We start from the raw sequence: 24,666 nt of genomic DNA, 5'->3' as shown, positions 1-24,666 counted from the left end.
TATGTCTGTGTGATTGTACATTGGAAATCTTCCCTCTTGGAATCCGTGGTAATTTTTGAGAGAAGTTGGTAGATGATTAGTTTAAGGATTGTGTAAAATCCACCTTTTCTTTTGTCCTTCTTTCCATCTCTTAAATGTTCAGCCTCACTCTGTTTCCCCTTTCCTTCTCAGCACTAGAGTGAGTCAGATGGGACAGCAGCTCTGGGCGCCTTTTCTACCTAGGAGGACTGAAAGTTTCAAGATAATAGAAATGTTTTTCAAAGGTAGATTTGTTTTTAGTTCTCCCACAAGCTAAGTTATCATAGATAATTTTTAAATATAACAATCTCATGACTGTGTGCGTAAACCAAAATTTTGAGGAAATAGGTTTATGTTTTCAATGATGCAGTGTGATTATAGTTCACATAACCAAAACGCTACTTGGATTTGAGCTTTTAGAAAGAAAAAATAGCTTCTAGTACAATGGTATTCTATTCCATTCTTAGTCTTTGTGTGGGTGAAGAGGAGCAGTGGTACAGAAAACATGACTCAGCAAATCGTTCGCAAGGCATTTATATATTAGTTTTGAATGGTAACTTTAAATACGATAATAAAGCCACACCTGCCTTTGGTGGGCTAGAGGCATCAGTTTTCTATAACACAGCGTCGGGCTCTATAGAACTAGAACCACTCCACTCCTTATTTTGCCATCCTTTGCAGTAATATTCTTCTCTTAGAGTCGTAATTAGTATTCTAGTTTATGGGATCCCATGCTCTTGTTCTTGCTGTGTTATTTTCTTGGTAGTTATAAAAAGGAGGACTGTGAAATGGATAAAAAAGGATGACAGGGAAGGATATAAAGCAGAGTAGGTAAAATTTACTGTAAAAGTAAAATCATTTACTTTCATCTATCATGGAGATAATAGAAAATGACCTTTGTTTAGTTATTTACCTATAAAAATTACATTGGTTTCTGTCCTTGTAACATCGCATAACTAGAGCATGCTAAATACCACGCAGCCGTTCCTGATTTACAAACAGGCTTTAGTTAAATTCTTTGTTTATTATTTGTTTGCTATTTGGAATTTGTAACATCTAGCATTTGCCCCACAGAATTGCTGTTATGGTGGATTACAGGCTGCTCCGCAAAACCCAATTTAATGTAAGGTTGCTGAAATAGGACGTTTGTAATTGAACTGGAAATATTACAATTTAAACATACAATTATAGAGAATAAAAAAACAGAATGAAAGTGAGCACGAAACCATTTTATTTTTATTATAAAAGCATATTTAATCAGAGGACGATGATGCCATTTTGCTTTAGACTTGGTGACACTCTTTCTTTACATTCATTTTTTTAAAGTTGTGTTTACTTTTTTCCTTGATTTAGATGTATCATTGGTTCCACCTGTACATTTATTGCCACTGACCAGGGTGGGGAGCTCAATATGAAATGTAGAGAAATTTTATTGAGGTGACTGAGGGTAATGAACAGTTGGAGATGGTGGAAAACAAAGGAGGTGCATTTGCGGGAGAGAGGCAAAGGGCAAGTTCTCTCAGGGAGAAATGGAGGGAATCAGAAGTTATTGGCAAAGAGAGTTTCTTTTGCTATTAGGTGATGATATGGGCAGCAAGCTTTGGGAACATTCTTCTGTGTAAGGATTTCCTGTATAATACATACGTTTCATATTCCTTGTTTAATCTAAATTAGATTTATTCATAAAAATTACAAAACATGTCTGTTTGATAATTCTTTTGCCTTTGAGGAAGTTCAGTGCAAATTAGAAAAAAAATTGTATAGATAATTTTACAATGAATCAAAACTGTTTCCCTCCCCACCAAAGCAACGTTGACTTCCTTATTGCCAAGGCTGATACTTAGCAAGAAGTACCCAGATTCTGTTTGTTTGTGGTTGAGCATCTATTCTGGTTAGTTGGCACCCAGACTGTGCTGGTTGTTAAATACTCTAAATATCGTCCCTACCTATTAACTTTAACCACCTTATTCTTGCCCGTCTGCCATCTGGGGCCTCTGTAGGCGAAGATGAGGCCCAGCCTGGGCTCAAACCAATTCATCCCTTCAGAGACTATTCTAATATCTAATATTGCATCCAATAAGGGGAGTGCATTCACAGTGCAAAGGAATAGGAGAATTGGATTCTCCAAGCTGGAGACACCATCAGCATTTACCTCAAATGGTATTTAGAATCTGAAGAGAGACAGACTCAGAGGGAAAGGTTTTTGTTTTTTAATCATCCCTTTGTTCTTTTTACCAAAAGATCCCTTCCCTCATGCCCTGTGATGTTCATACTTGCGGAAGGAGGCCCCGGAGAAGATGCCTGTTATATCCTCTGCCACCAAAGTTGCTTGTTTGTTTTTTTCCCAGTCTTTTTCTCTGGACATGCTTTCTCTCTCTGCATTGGTTGTGCTTGAAGACAGGCTGTCATTTTAATAAACTAGATAGTACCAAGAAGAATTTGATACGTTAAATGTCTGAGGAGTCCCCCCAAATTTGCCAGCATTTCCCTTAAGAGTACAAAAACAGATACTCATTTGCTTTTGTTTTTTTTTTCCTAAATGGGAATTTATTTGCATAAGACACTGATCTTCAACAAGATAACATCACAGATTTCTGTTGAAACCTGTCATTAAAATATCAAATTATGTTAATGACAGTGTTTGCGTGCATCGGGTGTGATTTGAATGATTTCCTAAAGCAGCAGTGAGTACCAGTCTGGTAATGAGAATACCACTGAAAATTATGATGCTTGGAACTGCCTTTAGGATAACCGTGAAGGCTGTTTGATTATAATAGAATTATTTATAGTAATTTATATCAAAGAAACTAAACGTACACTTAATTATTTTAAAAACTATTTTATTGGTTCTCATAAGTGGTTGAGAAATTTCGCCCTTTTTTCTTTTCTGTCCTTTAAAACACTAATAGAATTATTTGCATTAACTTCCGTAGTAACTCCTCTTTGGAATTTTGGCCAGGTTATATGTTCAGATGAAATTGGAGTTCTTTCTACTTACGAGTTGTGTTCGTTTTGTTTTTAAATAAGCTTTAAATTCAGATTTAATATTTTCAAAATGTAATGTATTTTATTATTTACAGAAATTGCATTCTGTGTTATGTTATTGCTCATATGCATTATTTAACACTTTCTAAAGTGTAAGGCTAAATTTGGGGGATCTGCTAGGTGAAGCACTTTTAAGAATCATGACTGAGAATGGATTGAAGTGAACCATAATTGAAAAATCCTCTATTTTTCCAAAAATTGTTTACCATTATTCCATCATTTTTGATCTGCTTATATTGTTTCCTGTTATTCTAGACTTTGCTGCTATAATCCCTATAGTCTACAATTAATTTTTTAGCTTTGATTAAATGTACTTCATAAAAATTCATTTCCTATTCCATATTTTTCTTATCTGAGTCTCATTTGAAAACTAATAAAATTCTAGCAATTTGCTATGTTAATTCCACTGGTATTCTATTTTTAGTTGTAACTATCATGGCATGTTTAATTTTCATATTGCTGATAATCATAGTATTTAACCTTTGTTATGTATATAGCTGTTATACATGAGCTAAATTATACAGTTTGGTTTCTAATCTTTAATCTTGGCTTATTTTATATGCTGTAAATTTAGATTTAAATTTGGTGACTAACAACTGATGGTATCATTTTGCCCATTTAAAGTACCCATTCCTTGTTGTTTTTAATCATATCAATAATGATGAGAATCTGCATACTTGGGAATTATATTTGTGTTGTCCTCAACTTTTGCTTATCTATACTAGCAAACATATTCAAAAGGGAAAATTAGCCTGCTCTGGGGAAGGACTATGTCTTAGCTCAGAAAGTGCATCCTTCACCCCAGATAGGAGTCCCTTCCACCCAGGGTGATTGGAGCAATTAGGTATTGACTGTAACTTCATTTGCATAACTTCAAATTTTATGAGACACCAACCTGCCCCTCCTAAAATTGTATTAAAATGTACTTTTATTCACCACATTAAAAATCCAAGGTATTGAACAGTGTTAAACTGTGTATTTTCAAAAGGCCCATAATTTGTTAATTTATTTTTCCTAGTTCTTTTGTGCTACAATTTGTGTTAGGCTTTTTTAAAATATATAGCTATTAAGTATAATAAACATTTAAAATCTTTTGATGATTTTTGTAAAGCAAATCAGGTGCTTAAAGAGTTCAAATTCTTCTTGACTACTAGACCTATGAAAATAGCTGTGTGTGTGTGCATGCTAACCTTCGAGCTTTCGATGGCATTATAGCTTCACTGGGCTGTTATTTTATGCAGAGGAGTAATGATTTTTGTCTCCTTTCAGCTTTTAAATAAAAGGATAGTAGAAGGATTAGCCAGTTTTCTCTTAACCATCTGCCAATCTGTTAACAATACATTTGCGTCAATAAGGTTTATGTGACATTTGTGAACACACACTCTGACAAAATAAAGAAAAAACATTTGAGTCCTTTGCTTGTGACCTGTCTCTGTGTTTGTATACACACACCCACACACACACACTTGTATGGTAGGCTTGTTTTTGTGTATTCTTCCTTGCGTGACATTTGGTGATATGATTTTCCTATTTCCACTTTTGACCAGTCAGTTATTAGAGCATTGAAAAGACTTCCTTCTGAAGAGGGGCCTCTCCATAGCTTCTCTCCTTTTCTTGGTTTCCATTTTTGGTATATTTTGCTCTGTGCTGGGGAAATTTTTCTGGGCTCATTTTGACTCCAGGCAAAGCTAGAACACGCTGAGAGTAAAGGAGTGGCTAAGGAAGACTTCATTGCAAGCCGTCATCATACATACCAGAAACTAAACTACACGAGTAATTTGATGTAGACACATCCGTTTCAACCCTCAAGAAAGTGATTCCCTTGCTTATATTTCCAGATAAATAATGTGGAAAATAACTTCACCCTAGGAATTATCCTATTAAATTATCTTCACTATAAGCAATGACTTTCAAGGACTCAAAAGGAATCATAGTGATGAATGATGTCTGTTTACATGAAAGAGAAATCTAGGGATCTGGTGTAAGCTTTTCTGTCAGTGGATATGCTGGCCGAGGTAACTTTAAGAATCGTAACTGAAAAGTGGATTGAGATAAAATAACCTTCTATTTATCCAAAATTTCCATCTGGCCGGAATTCTATTAGTATTGGGGGAGGGAGTGGAGACATATTTTTGAGGAGAGAAAGGTAATTATTTTGGCCGTAGTCAAGTTATTATTACTGTTTCTTAGAGTAACTTCTAACCCACTGACTTTGAATGATCATTTTCTTTTAGTCACCTTTCTACTGGATTAGGTAAAGGGGGTTTGTGAATTCTCTTTAGATCATTAATGTATTTAGATAAGAATCTTTATTTGCATCTATATGGGCAGTAAAAAGTATAATTGGCTCTTATTCTAGAACAGGTATTTATGTTATCCAGATGTGAGTGTCATGAAAGTAGTTGTGTTTTAATTTTGTTTTATTGGCTTAATAGGTCACTTTAGACAACTGTGTCGAAGTTGGGCGGATTGCCAACACCTACAATCTGACAGAAGTGGATAAATATGTTAACAGTTTCGTCTTGAAGAATTTTCCTGCGTTGCTCAGCACCGGGGAGTTCTTGAAACTCCCTTTTGAACGTCTTGCCTTCGTGCTTTCCAGTAATAGCCTTAAACATTGCACTGAACTTGAGCTCTTTAAGGCTACCTGTCGCTGGCTACGCCTAGAAGAGCCTCGGATGGACTTTGCTGCCAAGTTAATGAAGAACATACGATTTCCACTGATGACACCGCAGGAGCTCATTAATTACGTGCAAACCGTGGATTTCATGAGAACTGACAATACTTGTGTGAATCTCCTTTTGGAAGCCAGCAATTACCAAATGATGCCATATATGCAGCCAGTTATGCAGTCAGACAGGACTGCCATTCGGTCTGACACCACTCACTTGGTTACACTAGGAGGAGTGCTGAGGCAGCAGCTAGTTGTCAGCAAGGAATTGCGCATGTATGATGAAAAGGCCCACGAGTGGAAATCGTTAGCCCCCATGGATGCCCCAAGGTACCAGCATGGCATTGCCGTCATTGGAAATTTCCTCTATGTCGTTGGTGGACAGAGTAATTATGACACAAAAGGAAAAACGGCAGTCGATACTGTCTTCAGATTTGATCCTCGATATAATAAATGGATGCAAGTTGCATCTTTGAATGAAAAGCGCACCTTCTTCCACCTAAGTGCCCTCAAAGGATATCTGTATGCAGTCGGTGGGCGAAACGCAGCTGGTGAACTGCGTAAGTGTGTACATTTATGTTAAGCATAGAGACTAATTTCTTTACCCCGAAATTCTTATTAAATCATAAAATACGCAGTTCTGTAAAGTTAAAGGCAAAAAAATGTCACTAGGGTCTCATTTTAAACTATTTTTCTTAGAAAATATCAGAGACAAACTGTATGCCTTATCCGGGCATATATTGTTGGCTGGGGTACAAATTATATCTTATAAATACATCGTTATGTTGCAGAATATTTTATTTGTGCAGTATGTATGGTTTTCGTCTTGAAGGTTCAAATACAGAGTGTATTCTGCTAATTTAAATTCTAATAGAATCTTGGACAGAAGTTTGGCGTATTTCCTCATTTTGCATTTTTAAAAGCCCGCACAGTATTTTACGAAGGAGGTTAAAGTCATTCCTTACAGAGCACTGACTTTTGTGGTTTCTTCTTTTACATGATCTGTTACCTATCAGAGGCTACAAAGGAAAATAATTTTCCTTATCAATTAAATGTGCAAAATTCTCTATTACCCAAAGTTTATTTACTGTGAATATTATGATCTGTGACTACAGTCATGTGCCGAGTAACGATGTTTCGGTCAACAATGGACCACATACATGACAGTGGTCCCATAAGATTAGTGCCTATAGCCTGGGTGTAGTAGGTGTAATAAGCTATACCGTCCAGGTTTGTGTAAGTACTGTAGGGGAGGAAGCAACTTTCCTCTACCCTTCTAGGTCCTTCTGGCTGGTCTAAGACTTAAACTGACATGAGATAGAATAACAGGAAAAAAGCAAACAAAAGTTTAATAACATGTATACATGGGAGAAACCCAGGAAAACTGAGTAACTCACCAGAATGGCCAAACCCCTCACCTTAAATACCCGCTTCAGCTAAAGGCAAAAGAAAATGTTGGCAGTAGGGAGAGTCAGGGACTTCAAAGGGAGGGAAGGCAATTCACAGGTAGGTAAAAAGGAGCAGACATTTGGAAAACAAGTGTTTGTATTACCACACAGAAACAGAAGAACACAGAGGGGAGCCCAACACACAGGCTTCTCTAGGTTCCTCCCTGTTCACCACCTAGCTCGTGTTATGCTAACGGGGCAGCTTACTTTCCGAGACAGGTTTTTTGGTTGGGATTCTTTTAGGCAGTTGGGGGAGGGGATAACAAACTTTCTCAGTCTTTTGCTTTTTAAAAATAATCAGCCTAAAATAATCTTCATGTTGAAGAGACAATTTTGGGGTGGCAAATTCTGTTCCCCTTCAGTACACTCTATGATATTCACACAACGACAAAATCACCTAGTGATGCATTTCTCAGAATGTATCCCTGTCATTAAGCGCTGCATGGCTGTGTTCATTTTAATGATCATTCTCTCTTGGTGAACTACCAGTTTTCTTCACTGTAAACTGATCTGGTAAACTTTATGTGATGGTCACTTTTTTGTCCTCTTAATCTAAGATTGGTCACAAGTACAGTTAACACAGCAATACTTTGGCTGCATAAATTAACACCAGAAGGTGTACTTCTGTTATTTTAGAGAAAATTAGAATAAGATAGCTGTCCAAAAAGGAAGTCAGGAAGACCTCATTTTGTATCATGCCTTACATATCTGTTATCACCATCACAGTTTGGCCTTTTTTTCACCCCTCTTCTTTTATCCTCTGTTATAGAGTCCTTGTGATTGACCAGTATTCCAGGCTCCATAATGCTAGGGAATATTGGCATGGGCTTTGGATAAATTCAGAGTAATTATCAGAATCTTTTTTGTCAGTATCCTAAGAAATAACAGGTAGTTTAATGGATTTGAGAATAACCTATTTATTGGAAACAAAAAGAACTGCTCTCAGCTCTTATACTATATTGGAAGTTTAAAAAAATCAAGAGATTGACTTAAGTGTGCTCATATAGAGAGTTTTGATTCCAGGAGAACCTTCAGGGCAAAAAAAGTCATTACATGAAACCAAGAAGCAAGAGGCTTCATGTTTTTCCTCACCCACCCCGCCCACTTTGAGTTCCTTCTATTTTATACCCAAGTGGGAACAAGAAGTAGATTATCCCATCTTGTCACATTTTGTTATCGAGGTGACCGAACCTGATGCAACGTGCCCTGATTACCTCCCAAAAGAATAATATCAATGAGTTCTTCTGAATTCTATTTGATATTGTTTCTCTTAGCATAAATTAAAAAAGTAGATGTGTCATTTGCCCTTTACAATTTTCTTGGGCCCATTATTTTTGCAGAATAGCAGACTTTGGTTCTAAAGAAACTCCTGCCTCTGTTTCTGAATGTTCCCACCAGAGGCTGGGTTTTTAACATTTCTCCTGCCTCACAAGCATTTTTTTTTATGGACGCCTCCCCCCCCCGCCCCACGAACATCTGCTGTAATAACTTAACATTCCCCTCTTAATTGATGACGTTGACATAGGGTAGGAATGGGTGGCAGGAAAAGGGGATTGACATGACAGTCATTTAACAATTTAATAGGTTCATTAGTACCAGTACATCGTTTATTCGTCATACACACAATAAACATGACCTGTATATAATTATGAAAAGAAAACAGTGGCAGCATTTGCAAGGCATTTTAGGTCACTTTAATGCATTTGGCCTTTTAAAATCCTTTCATGGAGTGTATGGACCTATGTCCATACCACATCAAAAAGATACTACTTATGTGTGTGTGAGCCTGGCTTACTGCTGAAATATAATTCCTTAGAGACGCTGCTTTCCTTTGACACCGGTACAATGGGAAACTAGGGGAAGCTTAGAGTAGCTGTCACTTAAGTGAAAAAGGAGTCAGTTATTTCTGGCATCTTTCAAAATTATGTCATATGAGAAATCGATCTTCCATTGAGGTTTTGTATATTGAAGAGAAATACGATGGCTCAGATATCTCTCACTTCAGTTAAACATTAATAAGTCAAGCTTTCAGATAATGAAATAACTTATGGAAAATATGTTAGTTTTTTCCAAATAAATGTACAATGAAATTACTGAAATTCCTCAAATGCCTCCATCTCCTTTAATGGATTTGGAGTTTTCTTCATTAAGCAACACATCACCAGCTGGCACTCTAGGATTCTAGAGACCATCCCCCGTCTCTGGGAGCCATCATTGTCCCAATGGTTTTCTTCAGGCCTAATCTCTTTCCTAATCTCAAAGAACAAGTAAGGTCCACATCATCCCTTGGGACCAATTCTGGACTCCACTGGAATCATCTGAGAAAATAAGAATCCCTGATGAGATATGTGAAATAACCAACCTAAGTGTAATTCTTAAATTGGACACTGTCTCTAATTAGTAGGCCGCCAGACTACTAAAGATGATTCTCTAGAATAGGGGTCAGCAAACTTCTGGAAAGGGCCAGAAAGTAAATATTTTCAGCTTTGCAGGCCATACGATCTCTGTCACAACTAATCGACTCTGCTGTTGTATTGCAAAAGCAGCTATAGACAATTTATACACAAATGGGTGAGGCTGTCATCCAATAAAGCTTTATATATGAATACTGAAGTTTTAATTTCATATGTCACAAAATAGTCTTCCTTTGATTTTTTTCCCAACTCTTTAAAATGTAAAAACCATTCTTGTTTTTATCTTGTGGGGCATACAAAAGCAGGCAGCATACTGGATTCAGCTTATGGGCTGTGGTTTGCCTGACCCTTGTCTAGATTTTCTCAGTTACCTCCTTACCATTCCCACCTCTCATAGACTATGATGGAACCACTGCTTCGTGGCTCCAGCTCCTTGTCTTGTATCATCCCTTGCCCCCTCATCAAGATTGTTGACACTAACCTATATCTTGCTGCCTTGTAAATATGGAGAACAGAAATAAGGGCATGTTTATACACTTTTTAATTAGATGTATTCTATTTTAAAACTAAATACTATTGATTTTACTAATAACAACGATTCTGCATGAGAAAGCCTAATGGTTGACAATAAAGATTAAATTAATGGGAAAAGCTAAAGGAGATGGACTATTTAGCTGGAAGAAGACAAGTTCAGGGATGACAAACTATTACATAGTCATTATGTTATTGGTGCTTAATAGCCATCTTACACTTAGGGGCTCCTGTATGAGAAAGTATAGATGGACTCTTGTAATTAGCTCCTATTAGGAAAACGTGCGATTAACTTACTGACAGAAGAACAGCATTGTCTTTCTACATAGGAAAATTTTAATAATCATAAAGAGTGAATAGCCATTGTACTTCTATCTCCACTATAAAAAGAATAAGAGGAAACTGCATCAGAACACATTGAATTAGGCATCAGGAATGACTGTTCACTCTAGAAATTTCAAAGTTTAAGGTAGAGTTCTTCACTAAGAAAAGCATGGAAGTATAGTAAAACGTGTCTTTGACCTTAAATAGATAGAAAAGATGACCTCTGGAAGTCTTTTAAAACCCTTTTACTGATAGGATGTGTGATTAGACTACTTCCTTTTATCAGATAAAATGCTACCATTCATGACTTTGCTGATGTCAAGTACCAACCAATATACCAGATCCTCTATAAGTGTAGAGAGAGAGAGCATGATGTACATTCCATAGGATTTTACTTGTCAATTAGGTGAAAGTCATGCTAAAGGCAAATGGAAATGCACATCAAAGAGGACATCCAGTGACTGGAAATAGTCAAAAACAGTGTTGGAGTATGTGGCAGTTTTAGCTTGTCATTAATTGTGGAAACAGCCTTTATTTGGGGGAAAGATTTTGCAGGATCTTGCTCCTTGGTGGAAGGGTTTAGAAGAAATAGAGTTGGTTAGAGTCCAAGCCTGAAGCAATGAACAGAACTAACAAGAGAGCAGATCAAAATGAGAATACTAAAAGCCGTTAAAATAAGACTAAAAATTCAAAGCTAGAGTAAGTGGAAAAGGAAATGAGTAAAAGGATATGAGAAGTGGTATAATAGAGGTGTTTTGTTAGAGGAGATATAAGTACTTCACAGTGAATTTGATGAAGTGAAACTATTGAATAGAATAGAAAATTAATCTCTCTCTCTAGTTTTGTCTGTTCTCACATTATTTTTTTAATAGGAAATTCTTGTTCAAAGGATGATTTATCGGTTAAGATTGCATTTGGCTGCAAGTAGCAAAACCCTATTGCAGTGGCTCCATCAAATAGCCCTGCTCAGTAGGCTTCTGCTTTCATTTCATTTCCTAGAACTACATCATATGGTCAACTCCAGCCTTAAGGGCGCCAGCTAATTTGAATTTTATTTTGAGTTTGGCATAGTGCTTCCCTGAGCAGTGTTGTGGTTCTGTTAGTAAGAAAAAAGCAAGGTTAGAGCAGACAAGAAAATGGGTTAGCAACTGGCAGTGTCTGCAATAAATAGTATAAACTTTTCAAGTCCATCTAGACTTTGTGCTTTTGGCCAGAGTCCTCGTAACAGCCCTATTTCTTTCTGGCTTTTAAAAAAGGATCACATTTTGTATCTGTCTTTCTATCTGTCATTGTGTTATTCTTGAGGTTATAACAGATCGATATTTAAATAAGTTGAGGTCACTTCTCCAAAGTACTTTGTGTTAAAGATGATGCATTTATTACTGAGAGGAAGTACCCCTAATAAAAACCTTAACTTTATCTTGTGCTGCCAGTCATCTTCAAGTAAGAGCAGTACTGGCTGCAATGGTATTGGGTACGCACAAACTCTTTGCTTTAATGTATAAATGTAGAAAAATTATTGTCAATGTCTATTTTGTAGTCTGGGTATGAAATAAAGCAATAGGCATCGGAATATATGCCAAGCACTGGTGTACCTTCATTCTCAACTTAGGATTTTGCTTCATATCTATTAACTCTTCTTTCCTATATGGCGTATCAACATGGCAACCTAGAATTGAATTTTTTTTCTTCCTGGTGATTTTTTCATCTTTTCTTCCCACATTTTTAAAGCAAAGAAATGGGAGAAATGACAAATTATGAAGATATAACAAGATACTAGAAGAAAAGCAATCCTAGCGATTTCTGCAGTGACAGAAATCTGTTAGATTATTATATTATCTAGCCTAGTCTAATGTAACATGTATTAATGGTTCATATTATTAATATAATCTCAATACTTAATATAAGAGACCCCCAAAGAATGTCTCATACCTATACAGGCATACCTCTGAGATACTGTGGGTTCAGTTCCTGACCACTGCAATAAAACAAATATTGCAATACAGCGAGGTGTACGAATTTTTTGGTTTCTCAGTGCATATTAAAGTTATCTTTACACTATACTGTCGTCTATTAAGTATGTGATAGCATTATGTCTAAAAAAATATACTTACCTTAATTTAAAAACACTTTATTGCTAAAAAATGCTAACCATCCTCTGAGCCTTCAGCAAGTCCTAATCTTTTTTTGCTGGTAGAGGGTCTTGTGAAAAACAAAGTATCTGTGGAACACAGTAAAGCAGTACAATAAAACAAGGTATGCTTGTAATAAATATGTTTCGGTTATTTGGATATTATTATTGTTCCACCTAAAAGGAAAAAATAATTGCTACATTTGCAATTATAAATCATTTTCATCTCTATTCTTTCTTTCCTTTTTTTTTTTTTTAACAACAGCTACAGTAGAATGTTACAATCCAAGAACAAATGAGTGGACCTATGTTGCCAAAATGAGTGAGCCCCATTATGGCCATGCTGGAACAGTGTATGGAGGAGTAATGTATATTTCAGGTAAACAATTATAATACAAATGCAATTAATATAATACATAAACTTTTAACTATGTCGCCATCTTTCCATATAGTGTTGATAAAAATAATCCAGAAAAGTGGATAATCAAAATATAATTTATGTTGATTTTGGAAGATACAATGTGTGTGTACATTTACATCTGAATGCCTTTGGTATTCTATAGGTTCATAAGACTAGTGGCAAACTAATCCTGCTGTAAATACTTAACTTAGAAGAAATTGGAAAACATTCCACTTCTCTATCTTGCCTTTCAGTCCCCATATTCTGTCCTCTAATAATCACTATTCATATTTTCTACAGCAATTCTTAATTCATTTTGGTTTAAAATTTATCTAAACTCTATGAGGAGATATATCATTATATAACATATAAGCTCTACATATAACACATAATAATATTCATCCTCTCATTTAGTGCAACCTGTAATAGGTGTCTCCTTTATCCTTAGCATTATAATAAGATTCTACTATAGTATCATTGCATGAATAATTCCCTGTTGATTACCTATATTTTGGCCACATACACATGTATTTTTCTAATAAACAATTCCAGAATGTTTGAGGTTTGCTTACAGTGTCCCACTAACAACTTTCATTCTCAAACTGGTGGTGTTCAAATCATCCTTCTGTAGAATTTAGAAAGGAGTCTTATTTTAATGTAATGTTCACCTCTGGTATTGAAATTTTACTTTGTTGGCAGGTTCTTATCATTTGGCCCTGACACAGTCTGCCTTTGATGGTTTTTTTCCCCTTTTGAGGGTCTGCCAGTGCTAGGCCAGCAGTTAGGTTATTAGAGAACAAAGACGTTAAGGTGATGTTTGTTGTCTGAGTCTCTGAACACTGCCTTATCAAATCTGTAATCAAGAAGGATCAGTGAAAGGCCTATCAGCTTGTGATTGGCAGGTTTCTGGTGTTAAATTTATGAGCAACTATGGGAGGTCTTATATTGAAAGAACCTTCCAGGAAATCATATGCTCCACTAATCAATGATTTACACTGTCTGCTATTTTATGTGTGTAGCTGCTATGCCATTACAATGAGAGCTCCAATCCTCTGGGGAAAAAATGACCTCTGAATTATTCTAGTGGTGCTTTGGCATAACTAGCATATATTACACAAATGACCTACCCAATCAAGAGTAGGATAGAAACCATAGCTGATTTTCAAACCAAAGAACACTGTTTTGCTTTCTGGACATTCTGTAAAGTACAGAAATACTAAAAAGCAGGAAAAAAACCAGTGATGGCCATCTGGATACCAGATAGTAGAGCTTTGAATGATACGGCTGACAATCAGCTCTCTCCCTAATCTGCAGAACATATAGTCTGATACTTTCATTGTCAAGACTGATTTATATGTGTTTTACGAGTACACTTTGTAGATGAAGCGGCCTCAATAGATCAGCAACAAATTGCTGCACATACGGAATTCCATATTTATTCAGCATTCTAATTCTTTAGCTTTTTAAATGTCCATGCTGATAGCAGATGACATTGCTCACCCTCACCCCACCCGTCAAAAACTCTATAAAAACAATTCTGAATATTATTATAAGCTTGTACATTTGCATAATACTTTCAACTTTTTCAAAGCATTTTGATTTATTTCATTTCGCAGTTGCAATCCTAATGAGATAACTAGAGGAGATACTCTTATTTGGCAAGTGAGGAAATGGGCATCTAGAATTTAGAGTGCCCTAGCCCTGCACTCAGCATCCAGAGGGTGCCCGCAGTACGAGAGAATGATGCTTTGTAGTTGAGATTTACTGTAGACCCAACTCCCAAAGTAGCCAAAATATATTTTCATTTAGCAAAGCCTCTTAAATCCCCTGAGTCTCTGTTTGAGAAAGTTATTGCAATAATATAAGCTAGATTTTTGTTCTTTAAGATGAAAATGTTGGGGCCGGCCCCGTGGCCGAGTGGTTGAGTTCACAACCAGAAGGACCCACAGCTAAAATATACAGCTATGTACTGGGGGGATTTGGGGAGAAAAAGCAAAAAAAAAAAAAAAGATGAAAATGTTATTTTGTTCACTTTTAATCCAGTGAAAATACTTATAGAAGGCAGGCATTTATAAGAACACTATTGATAAGCTATAAAATGTCATAATATGTGGCTAAAAGTTAATTATCTATGACAAAGAGCTTTTTATTTACTTTTACGTTTTTATAACCTGTTTACCTCATGCCTATTATTTTCATTCTTTAGGAGGAATTACTCATGACACTTTCCAAAAGGAGCTCATGTGCTTTGACCCTGATACTGACAAATGGATCCAGAAGGCGCCGATGACCACCGTCAGAGGTCTGCATTGCATGTGTACAGTGGGAGAAAGGCTCTATGTCATTGGTGGCAACCACTTCAGAGGAACGAGTGATTATGATGATGTCCTAAGCTGTGAATACTACTCACCTATCCTTGACCAGTGGACCCCAATTGCTGCCATGTTAAGAGGGCAGAGTGATGTTGGGGTCGCTGTCTTTGAAAATAAAATCTACGTGGTTGGTGGGTATTCCTGGAATAATCGTTGTATGGTAGAGATAGTGCAGAAATATGATCCAGATAAAGATGAATGGCATAAGGTTTTTGATCTCCCAGAGTCCCTTGGCGGCATCCGAGCTTGTACACTCACGGTTTTTCCACCTGAAGAAACCACACCATCACCTTCTAGAGAGTCCCCTCTTTCTGCACCTTAAGATCATCCCTACCACTAAGATGCTGTAGTCCTATCTTTGCAATGTGTCATGGATTCTCTTCTTTTGCCCCCCTCCCCACACCTTAAGTAGTGTATGTTAGGATTAGCCTCCAGTAATTGATACAGATATTGGAAAAAAGATGAATTGATGTTATTTGTGCTGTTTGTTTGGCTTAGAGTGTTTATAAAGTGGTAACAAAACCATTCTGGAAATGTATCCCATAGAAGCTGATGTTCAACATGCGGAAAAAAAAAAAAACCAACCAAGGTATTGTCTATAAAATGTTTCTTCAGTACTTTTTTATGCTGTGTATTGGGTGTAAAGTATTTGTCATCTTACATTAGAAAGCCCAATAAACCAAGTTGAAGGTGGATTATAGTAAATGTACGACTGTGCTAACTAGGCTTCAAAGTAAAAAGTTTTCCTTTCGTCTTTGACTGTAAGATGTCAAAGGGAGGCAGCCTGCTCCAACAGGAAACAATAGACAAAAGGTTGCCAACTCGCATGAGCTACCTCCCTCTTTTCACAAAGTATTTTTGACATAGCTGTCAACCCACCTGTCTGTGTGGGTGCATTGAGAACATATAAAGTTTCTTAGACACACAGGAGAAATGATAACTGAAATTCACCAATATTAATTTAAAAAAAAAAACAGCATGACTCCTCTACTTATCAACAAGGGTTTGGGGTTTTTAAAGTGTGTGTAAATATATACACACACATACATAGATCAAATACAAAATTTTAAAAATTGAGTGCCACGTCAAATAGATGTGAAAAGTTTTTTAAAAATTTCTTCCAAAAAGCAGCTTCCATTAAAATGGGAATTCAGTATGCACATACTGAATGCACATATGTGGAATCATACTGAATTTAGGTGGGTAAGGGCTAGAAATTTTGAGCAACTAAATTTGTCACTTGACCAAATTTTACCTTCCCCAAATATAATCTGTACCTTCTCCTTTGCTGTTGAGGTAACTTACATATTCTATGTATTCTGTATACTCTCAGTTCGTAAGGTTATTTAGCACAAAGTATAGCAGCTTCACTTGGTGAGCTGCTTTTGCTCAGTGAATTCAACTTCCATGTTTTATCATTTTTTGTTCAATAAAAAAACATTTAATGTGATTTTGGACTGAGGTATCTCCTTATTGTCTAGTTTGACTTCCTTTTATTATATCTTTTGTTTGGGTACGGTAAGATGTGAGTGATCAGAGCTTAGAGTACTGAACAGCTTGGATCAACAAATATTAATGACTTTCACGCAAGGAAACAAAGAAACTGATCAGGTGTAACCTCATTGGTCAAAACTCATTTCTGGTTGTCTTTGAGGAGTTAGTTCGTGGAAGACGCTAACTGGCCCGTCTTCATACCCCCAGAAGAACTGCCAGATATGTCTAAGCCATAAGAGCAGTTCAATTTCTGAGGTCAGTTTCCCCGATCTTCAAGAAGGTTCATCTTGCCTAATGAGAAGGGATTTTGTAAAATGAGCTAAGAGATTTGTTCTTGACTTAAGATTATAAAGGAAAAATGTTTCTGTAAAAGAGTGTTTGAGAACTATGTTAGGGCCATGTGTGTGATCTTTCCTACTTTATCTGCAAATGACCAGATTAAATCTGAACCAAAAATTTTGAGCTATTCCAAAACAACTAGCATGTCATCATATTTCTTTGCCAGTGGGTAATTAGCAGTGTAGATGTCACTACCTATGTCTTGATTTAATGAAGAAAACATAAGGAGGAAAGCAATTTTCCCATCAGTGGTACTTTTGAATGTTGGGAGAAGCCTGGTATGAATTTGAAAGACCCCCTTTGGCAAGGTTATTCTTAAATCAGAGCAACTGGTCAAGTGATTTATGTTCTCTGCTTACAGGCAGAGCAGATTTAGCCATTTGCACATAATTAACGCCTGCCTAAAAGTAGGAGCGTGTAAAGGACAGACTAATGGTCCTACCACAGTCCAATGTGGGTGTTCTTAGTCAGCTGCCTCTCCTCCGAGCAGCAAGATTTCTTTCCCTCTTGTGGCCTCTTCTGCCTCTTCGGTCCTCAGAGTCCTCTTCGATCAGTCTGCAGAAGAAAAATGGAGCATTGCAGGTGTGAGGGCTGGAAAGAGGCATGCATCGCTCTACCCACGTTCTACTGGCCGGAGGTCAGTCCCGTGGGCACGTAGAAACACAAAGGGGCCTGGAAAATATCACACAGCTGTGTGCCGAGGAACAAGAGGAAATAGGGTTGGTGATCTGCTAGCAGTTTGCCACAAGGAATAACAGCAGGCACACACAGTTCTGTTTGACAGCTTACCTTTTCTGCATCCACGCCGTAAGTTATTTAGAACAGCAATTAATGTCACACAAGTGCTATTATTAAACAATCCCAACAGCACACAACAGCACTTCACAATGAGTTAACATTTATCTTTATAAAAAATAGCTGCCAGGCATTGGTTGGCGTTACGAACATTTCTCACATTTGCCTTTCTTAGGTTCTTGGTTTACTTGAAAGAGGAGTTATAGAAAACATTAAATCTTAAAAGGTTCATAACGTTCCTTCCTGGAGAGCTTGGTAGAGTGGGAAAGATGAAGAAAAAAATCTACTTTGCCTATTTCTAGACTTTTAAAAAATTAATCTGATAATCAGATTTTGCCCTGAAAAGTGAAATTATGACCTGAAGCTCTTTCCTCTCTAATATTACTTTAGGGACTTAAAAAATATATAAGTATGTAATGTTTTTTTGGGAGTTGCTAAAATAATTCCCTCACATCAGCCCCTGAGAGTGTGCTCCGCCGGGCAATTAAGTACTGTTTTATTTAATTAGTTTGACCATGTGAACTTGTTTTTTTCCGTTTCAAGGACTTTCGTGTATTTCCTTCCCCCAAGAACGGGAGCAAACCTTCCTGCATGAAAAGTTGCTTCTGCCTCTAATTTTATTCTTGGCTCTTGTGCCTAAACCTTAGGTCCAGTGCTTTCCACATCAGCTAGCGCTTGGAGTGTGCAGGAAGGAAAGTACACGTGAAGCAAGTTCACAAGGATTAGGGAATTTTATTTTAAATTGGTCAAGTAATGCAGTACTTAAAAACCCTTTTGGTAATTATAAAAAAGCAAAATATAGAAAAATTGGAAAATACAAGAAAGAAGAAAAAAAGTCATTTATCTCCCCCATATCGATAACTATTGCTAAATATGAGTATATTGTTCTTACACAATTATAGCTTAAAATCGGTATAAATAATTTTGTATATATGATATGAAGGATTTTTTTTCAAAGATTGACACCTGCGCTAACATCTGTTGCCAATCTTCTTTTTCTTCTTCTTCTCCCCAAAGCCCCCCCCGCCCCCCCACCCGGGTACATCATTGTGTTTTCTAGTTGTGAGTGCCTCTGGTTGTATTATGTGGGATGCCGCCTCAGCATGGCCTGATGAGCGGTACCATGTCAATGCCCAGGATCCGAACCAGCGAAACCCTGGGCCGCCCCGAAGCAGAGCACCAAACTTAACCACTCGGCCACGGGGCCAGCCTCCGATATAAAGTATTTTTTGATATATCAATACATCATTTTCTGATACCAAATACTTTCTGATACATCAATGCATTAATTTCTGATACAAAATACATCAATGCAATATTTAGAATAAGGTTTTCTAACCCTTGCGTTAAGTGAGGTTTACCTACTAGGCAATGTACTGGGCTTTTGTTAGTTTAAAAATATTAAAATATTAATGTGATCAAATCTGCAGAATTAAGTAATAGTGATGCTAGACACTTAAAATATTTATTTCATCAGTGATTCTAAGTAGTTTGTATAATTCAGATCTCAGAGTGGATATTTCATTCTCTCTTTAAATTTAGTGTTCCTTACCGTCTCCACTAATCTCCTATCACCAAATAATTGTCAAATGCTTCTTCACCTTGCATGTGTTATTTGGCAATATGACTAAGATAAACAAAGATTAAATTTAAAAAATGAGAATAAAAACCATACCTCTATATAAAAAAATTAGGAAACATAACAGAGGATGGCAAACTTTTTCTATAAGAAAATCAGTAAATATTTTAATCTTTGTGGGCCATGTGCCCACAAACTACTCAACTCTGCCGTTGTAGTACAAAAGTATAGAGAATAGGTAAATGAAAGAGCAGGCATGTGTTCCAACAAAACTTTAGCTATGGAGACTGAAATTTGAATTTCATATCATTCTCGTGTATTATAAAATATTACTCTTCTTTTGACTCTTCTCAGCCATTTACAAATGTGAAGACCACTCTTAGCTCATGGAGCATAGGAAAACCAGACTTGGTCCATGGGCTGTAGTCTGCTGACTCCTGCATTACAAGAGCGTGTTTCATGACCATTCATTTATTCTTTCAACAAGCATCCATTGTGAACCTATTTCTTACCATTCAATGAAGAGTGCTAGGGTGTACAAAGGTGGATGGAACCTAATCCCTGCCCTCCTGGAGCTCAGTCTAGTTGGGTAGATAGATACTCACAATGTAGTATGCTGGAGGCTGTGATGGGTGTGTAAGGAGGCAACATCTGAGCAGCATCACAAGAATAGGTGTTTATAAAGTGAATGAGTGGGAGGCCACAAAGAGTGCCTGCTGCATTGATAAAATACAGCTTTTCTTGACACGAAGCTATTAATAAAAGGGTATGCATAGGGAAGGGGCAACGAAATGCTTGAAACCCCAGCTCCTGATCGGCTTCATCCTATAGATCTGTCACTACTTGCCCCGACTATGAATTGCTGGTTCTGTGCTGAGTAAGGTCACACACAACTTATTCTTCGAAATACTCTATAACCAGCAGAGACCAGGATGGACTATTTAACGAGACTTCCCTAAAATCTGTTACAAATAGACGTTTTAGTACAAGGAACAGAAACCCCGAACTCTAACAACAAGGAAATGTGTTTTCTTACAGAACTGCAAAGCCCACTGGAGGTAAAGGAAGCCCCAGGCCCCAGGTATGATTTGCTCAGTGTCATCAAACACCCAGGTTTTTTGTTTTTTGTTTTTTTTGGATCTCCCCACTCTGTTTGCAATTGCATTGCAAACACTGTTTTGCCAGTAGCATTCATTGTTCACATCCAGAGAGAGAGAAAACTTCTCCCTCAATGTGGAATTTAAACCCTTCTCTTCAGTCTGATGGATCCAACTTAGGACACATGACTGCCCCACACCACTTGCTAGGGAAATGCCAGACACGGATTGGCTTAGATTAATTATCTGATGTGAAATTGTTGGGGAATTAACCATAATACCCTCTTTTCTCTGGAAGAACAAGAGGGGAACACAGAGAATGAAATTTAGCTAATTGGATTTATTTGGTTCAGTTTGTCAGCCTGGGCTTTTTCTAGGTTAGTGTTTTTCAAAGTCTCGGTCACAACCTAGTATTACAGAAGTTCTCAGAGTGTGGTCCAGGCACCCTGGTGTCGCTGAGACCCTTTCAGGGAGTTCACGAGGTCAAAACTATCTTCATCATAATACTGAGACATCATTTGCCTGTTTCATCCTCTCACAAGTGTACAGTGGAGTTTTCCAGAGGTTAAAGGATGTACAATGATGCTATTGCTCTGTCAGATAATAGGATATGAGTTTGTGTATTCTTGTGTTTAAAAAAAACCTCATTTTTCATTTCCATTACAGTAAACATCAATAGATATAACCCACACAAACAAAACCTGTTTGGTATCCTCACCAAAATTTTAAGAGTGTACAGGAGCCCTAAAACCTAGAAGTGTGAAAGCGTTGTATTAGTTCTAAAATCAGTTTTAGCAACAGTTTTTACAGAAAAGCAATAAAAATGGAGTGCACTGTATATCATAATTTTAAGTATTTTGTGAATTTTGTGTATATATGTACATATATTAAATATATAAATATAAAAATATATTAAATGTATGTATATATACACATATACAAATATAATCAAGAAATTCATGAAACAATACTTATACATGTGCACATACGTGCATATACGTGTGTGTGCATGTGTACTTGGTTATCCTATGAATAAAACGTCTTAATGTAGGACTTGATCAAAAATGGTTGAAAGCTCACGGCCCTGGCCACACTCCACGTGGCAAAGGCCCTCTCACCACCACCACTGAGGATTGCTTTAAGTCCTGACACCAAAGAGCGAGGCCCCAAAGGACACATCATCTAAGGTCTGATTTCTCAGTTCTCATGTCTTATCTGAAAGCCTACCCATTCCCTGGGTAATTAAACCCAGGCAGCCACAACTACCTATAAGGTCCCTCCTGGCCTTGTAGGAATTTGCATGGTAATCACATGAGAAGAGAACACACACTCCAAACGTACCATAAGTGCACCCAATCGTGGTAGCAGGCTATTTGATTCTTTATATGAATCTCTTAATTAAGGCATTTCCCAAAAGAAACAGTAGTTCTAGAAGACATTAATAAATACGGAATGTAAAAAGGGCCTGATTGCAAGCCGTAGAAACCAAACTCCAACCAGCTTAGGCTAAAAGGAAAAAAGTATTAGACCAGTAGTGGTTCATATAACCACAGGAAACCCAGAGCTGCAGCTGGGACACGGGGAAAACCCGAGGAAGGACTCAAAGGCTGGCAGCACCCTGTGCTTCTGCTCTGCTCTGTCTGAGGGTCAAATTGATTGGCTCCTGCAGACAGCTCCTTTGACATGGCAGGGCCTGAGAATGGGAGCTCTGAGAACTTCCACCTTTCCCCACAGCGGGGAAAATGCCTCCCACTCCCCAGCATCAGTTAAAAACTCCTTAGGAAGCGCAGTAATAGGCCAGGGGTAGATCAGATGCTTACCTTTGGATCAATATGCCAGGGCCCTACCTAAGGGCGCCTAAGCACTGATACGAATGTCAGAGACTCAGTCCCTGTAAAAGGACACATCCTCAGTGAATGGGGAAATTATTTTGAGCCAAGCTGTCCCCCAAATTGATGTCCACAAAGATAACAAGGTCAAGCTACACAGTTACCCAACTCAGGTCCAAAGAAAAATGTGGTGCTTGCCAATCAGGAGGTCAAATGTTTCAAAAAAGCTGACAAAGTTTGTCAGAAGAACTGACCCCTGCTTGAGGCTCAGGGAATACCTTACCATCTACCTTCCACCTCCCCGAGGCCTACATATACAGTCAGGCCTGCCTGTGTTCAGAAGGACATCACCGTGACCAAGAGTGGGGGCAGTCAACGAGGAAACTCACACCCTTGCATCTCATTGTGCATTAGCTTCGCCGTACAGCATCTAGGTCCAGGCAGAGAAGCAAAGGCAAAATGACAAAATCTAGCAGAATCTTAGCTAGGATCTCAACGTATTTGTTTTGGACTCTAAAAAGGAAGCCGGCAAGCTGTTATTTAAACACAACAAATGTGCGATGAAGTTGCCATAGCAAATCTTGGGACGAAAGCTCAATCTGGAATAGCTGGGAATGCGGCAGCAGGGTGCCCAAACACATCTAAGATGTCCTAGCCTGAGCATTTCCTGCTTTCGGGGAGGAAAGAAGAAGAAGAGGGATAGTTTGCAAAGGCCACCATGAGAGAGCTAATCCTCAGCCCTAGAGCTATGTCCATGGCACAAATTAGAGTGACTGGTGGTCAGAGCACTCAGGGGCAAGAGCAGGTGCCCTGGTGGCTGCAAGAGCTGAGAAAGGCTGGGACCTCGGTGACTTTATCATATCTGATGCCTCCTTCCTGTTCCTGTACTAGGAAGCTTCCCACAATTTTCCCCATCAGTCTTTGATGCTCGTGTATGTGAGATGATCAGATACTATTCTGCCGGAGGAATTGGAGGGTTGCAAGGAAGTTGTGGGTGCATTTGGAAGGCTTCCTGATGCATGCACATAGGTAGCAAATCTTCACCAATTTGGGGTCCAGAATAAAATGTCTGGGACAGCTGATTCAGGAGTGAGAGCTTTCCAAGGACGTGGCGATGTCAGGTGGTGTGGCGGTGGGCAGTCAGTAGAACTGATCCTGTGCAGAGGGCAGGGGAGGTCACAGCCAGGGGTCTGCGCCTCAGGTATCTGGAGTCAATGAGTGGGCAAGAAGAGCTGACCCATGCACGCACGCTGTCAGGGAGCACGCCCACCTGCTGCCTTCTGCTTCACGCTGAGTGTTCAGGCGACATGAGTCCTATACATTCCTCATAGGCCTGAATGAGGTCGGGAAGGGCAGGGTCAGAGTCATTGCGGGGAGGCAGGAAAGGGGGATTTGGGATTGCTGTGTCTTCCCAGCTACTTCCATAAACTGTTGGGCCACTTATGCTAGAATGAGGCACACAAGCAAAATGACCAGAAACAAGCTGAGCGTTATATGTTGTTTCAACTTCGAGTGTGCAAGGAAGTCAACTGGAGAGCCATTTACAAAGAATGAAGAATTTTCATTTTACGTTTCATTTTTAATATTAAAATTTTCACACATACTGACATGTAGAGACAATAGTATAATGAGCACCTGCATACCCATTACTTCTGCAAAATAATTGTAAACATCTTGTCGTGTTTGCTTTATCTAATTTTGCGTTAAAGTATTTTAAAGGACTTTACGGACCTTATAATATTTCTCCCCTAAATACTTCAGTACATATTTTTAAAGCTAAAGGATTTTTTCCTTCTTAACACCAAAACATAATCCTGTCTAACAAAATCCATAATTCCTTATGCAAGATCAACTTAAATGCCCACTAGATATTTAAATGTCCCCAGTTGTTCCTCAACCTTCTCTTCCTCCTTTGTTTAAGCCAAGAAAGAAAAGGCTTTGTGGCCCAAGAACACAATTTTAGAATATTTTCCAGTAGACAGTAAGAAGGTAGGCACCACCTATATGTGAGGCCCCAGCCTAGTCCCTGAATGTGCTGGGTCTGTGGCAAAGGGAGGGGGCCCTCGCCCAAGGGCCCAGAGGGCTAATGATTGCCATCAGGGAAAATGTTTCCAACAACAGAACTTTTCATCAGGGATTCAGGAGGGTGACAGTTTTTCAGAGCTCTCAGGAGCAGAGC

The 24,666-nt window shown here is 38.0% G+C and overlaps 1 protein-coding gene across 16 annotated transcripts in view; it reads left to right on the top strand.

The window, feature by feature from the left end:
- KLHL13 (kelch like family member 13) overlaps positions 1 to 16,804 on the top strand; it is a 398,101-nt gene extending 381,297 nt beyond the window's left edge. For all 16 annotated transcript variants that reach the window (XM_070605998.1, XM_070605989.1, XM_070605997.1 and 13 more), the window contains 3 exons: positions 5,499 to 6,294; positions 12,848 to 12,961; positions 15,189 to 16,804. In XM_070605998.1, coding sequence (XP_070462099.1) covers positions 5,499 to 6,294; positions 12,848 to 12,961; positions 15,189 to 15,676 — 1,398 coding nt within the window. In that variant the 3' untranslated portion in view covers positions 15,677 to 16,804. The remainder of the gene's footprint in view (positions 1 to 5,498; positions 6,295 to 12,847; positions 12,962 to 15,188) is intronic.
- The last annotated feature ends 7,862 nt before the right edge of the window (positions 16,805 to 24,666 follow it).

This window comes from Equus przewalskii, chromosome X (genome assembly GCF_037783145.1).
Source record: "Equus przewalskii isolate Varuska chromosome X, EquPr2, whole genome shotgun sequence".
In the NCBI taxonomy this organism is placed as follows: domain Eukaryota; kingdom Metazoa; phylum Chordata; class Mammalia; order Perissodactyla; family Equidae; genus Equus; species Equus przewalskii.
This window is presented reverse-complemented; position numbering and strand designations above follow the sequence as displayed.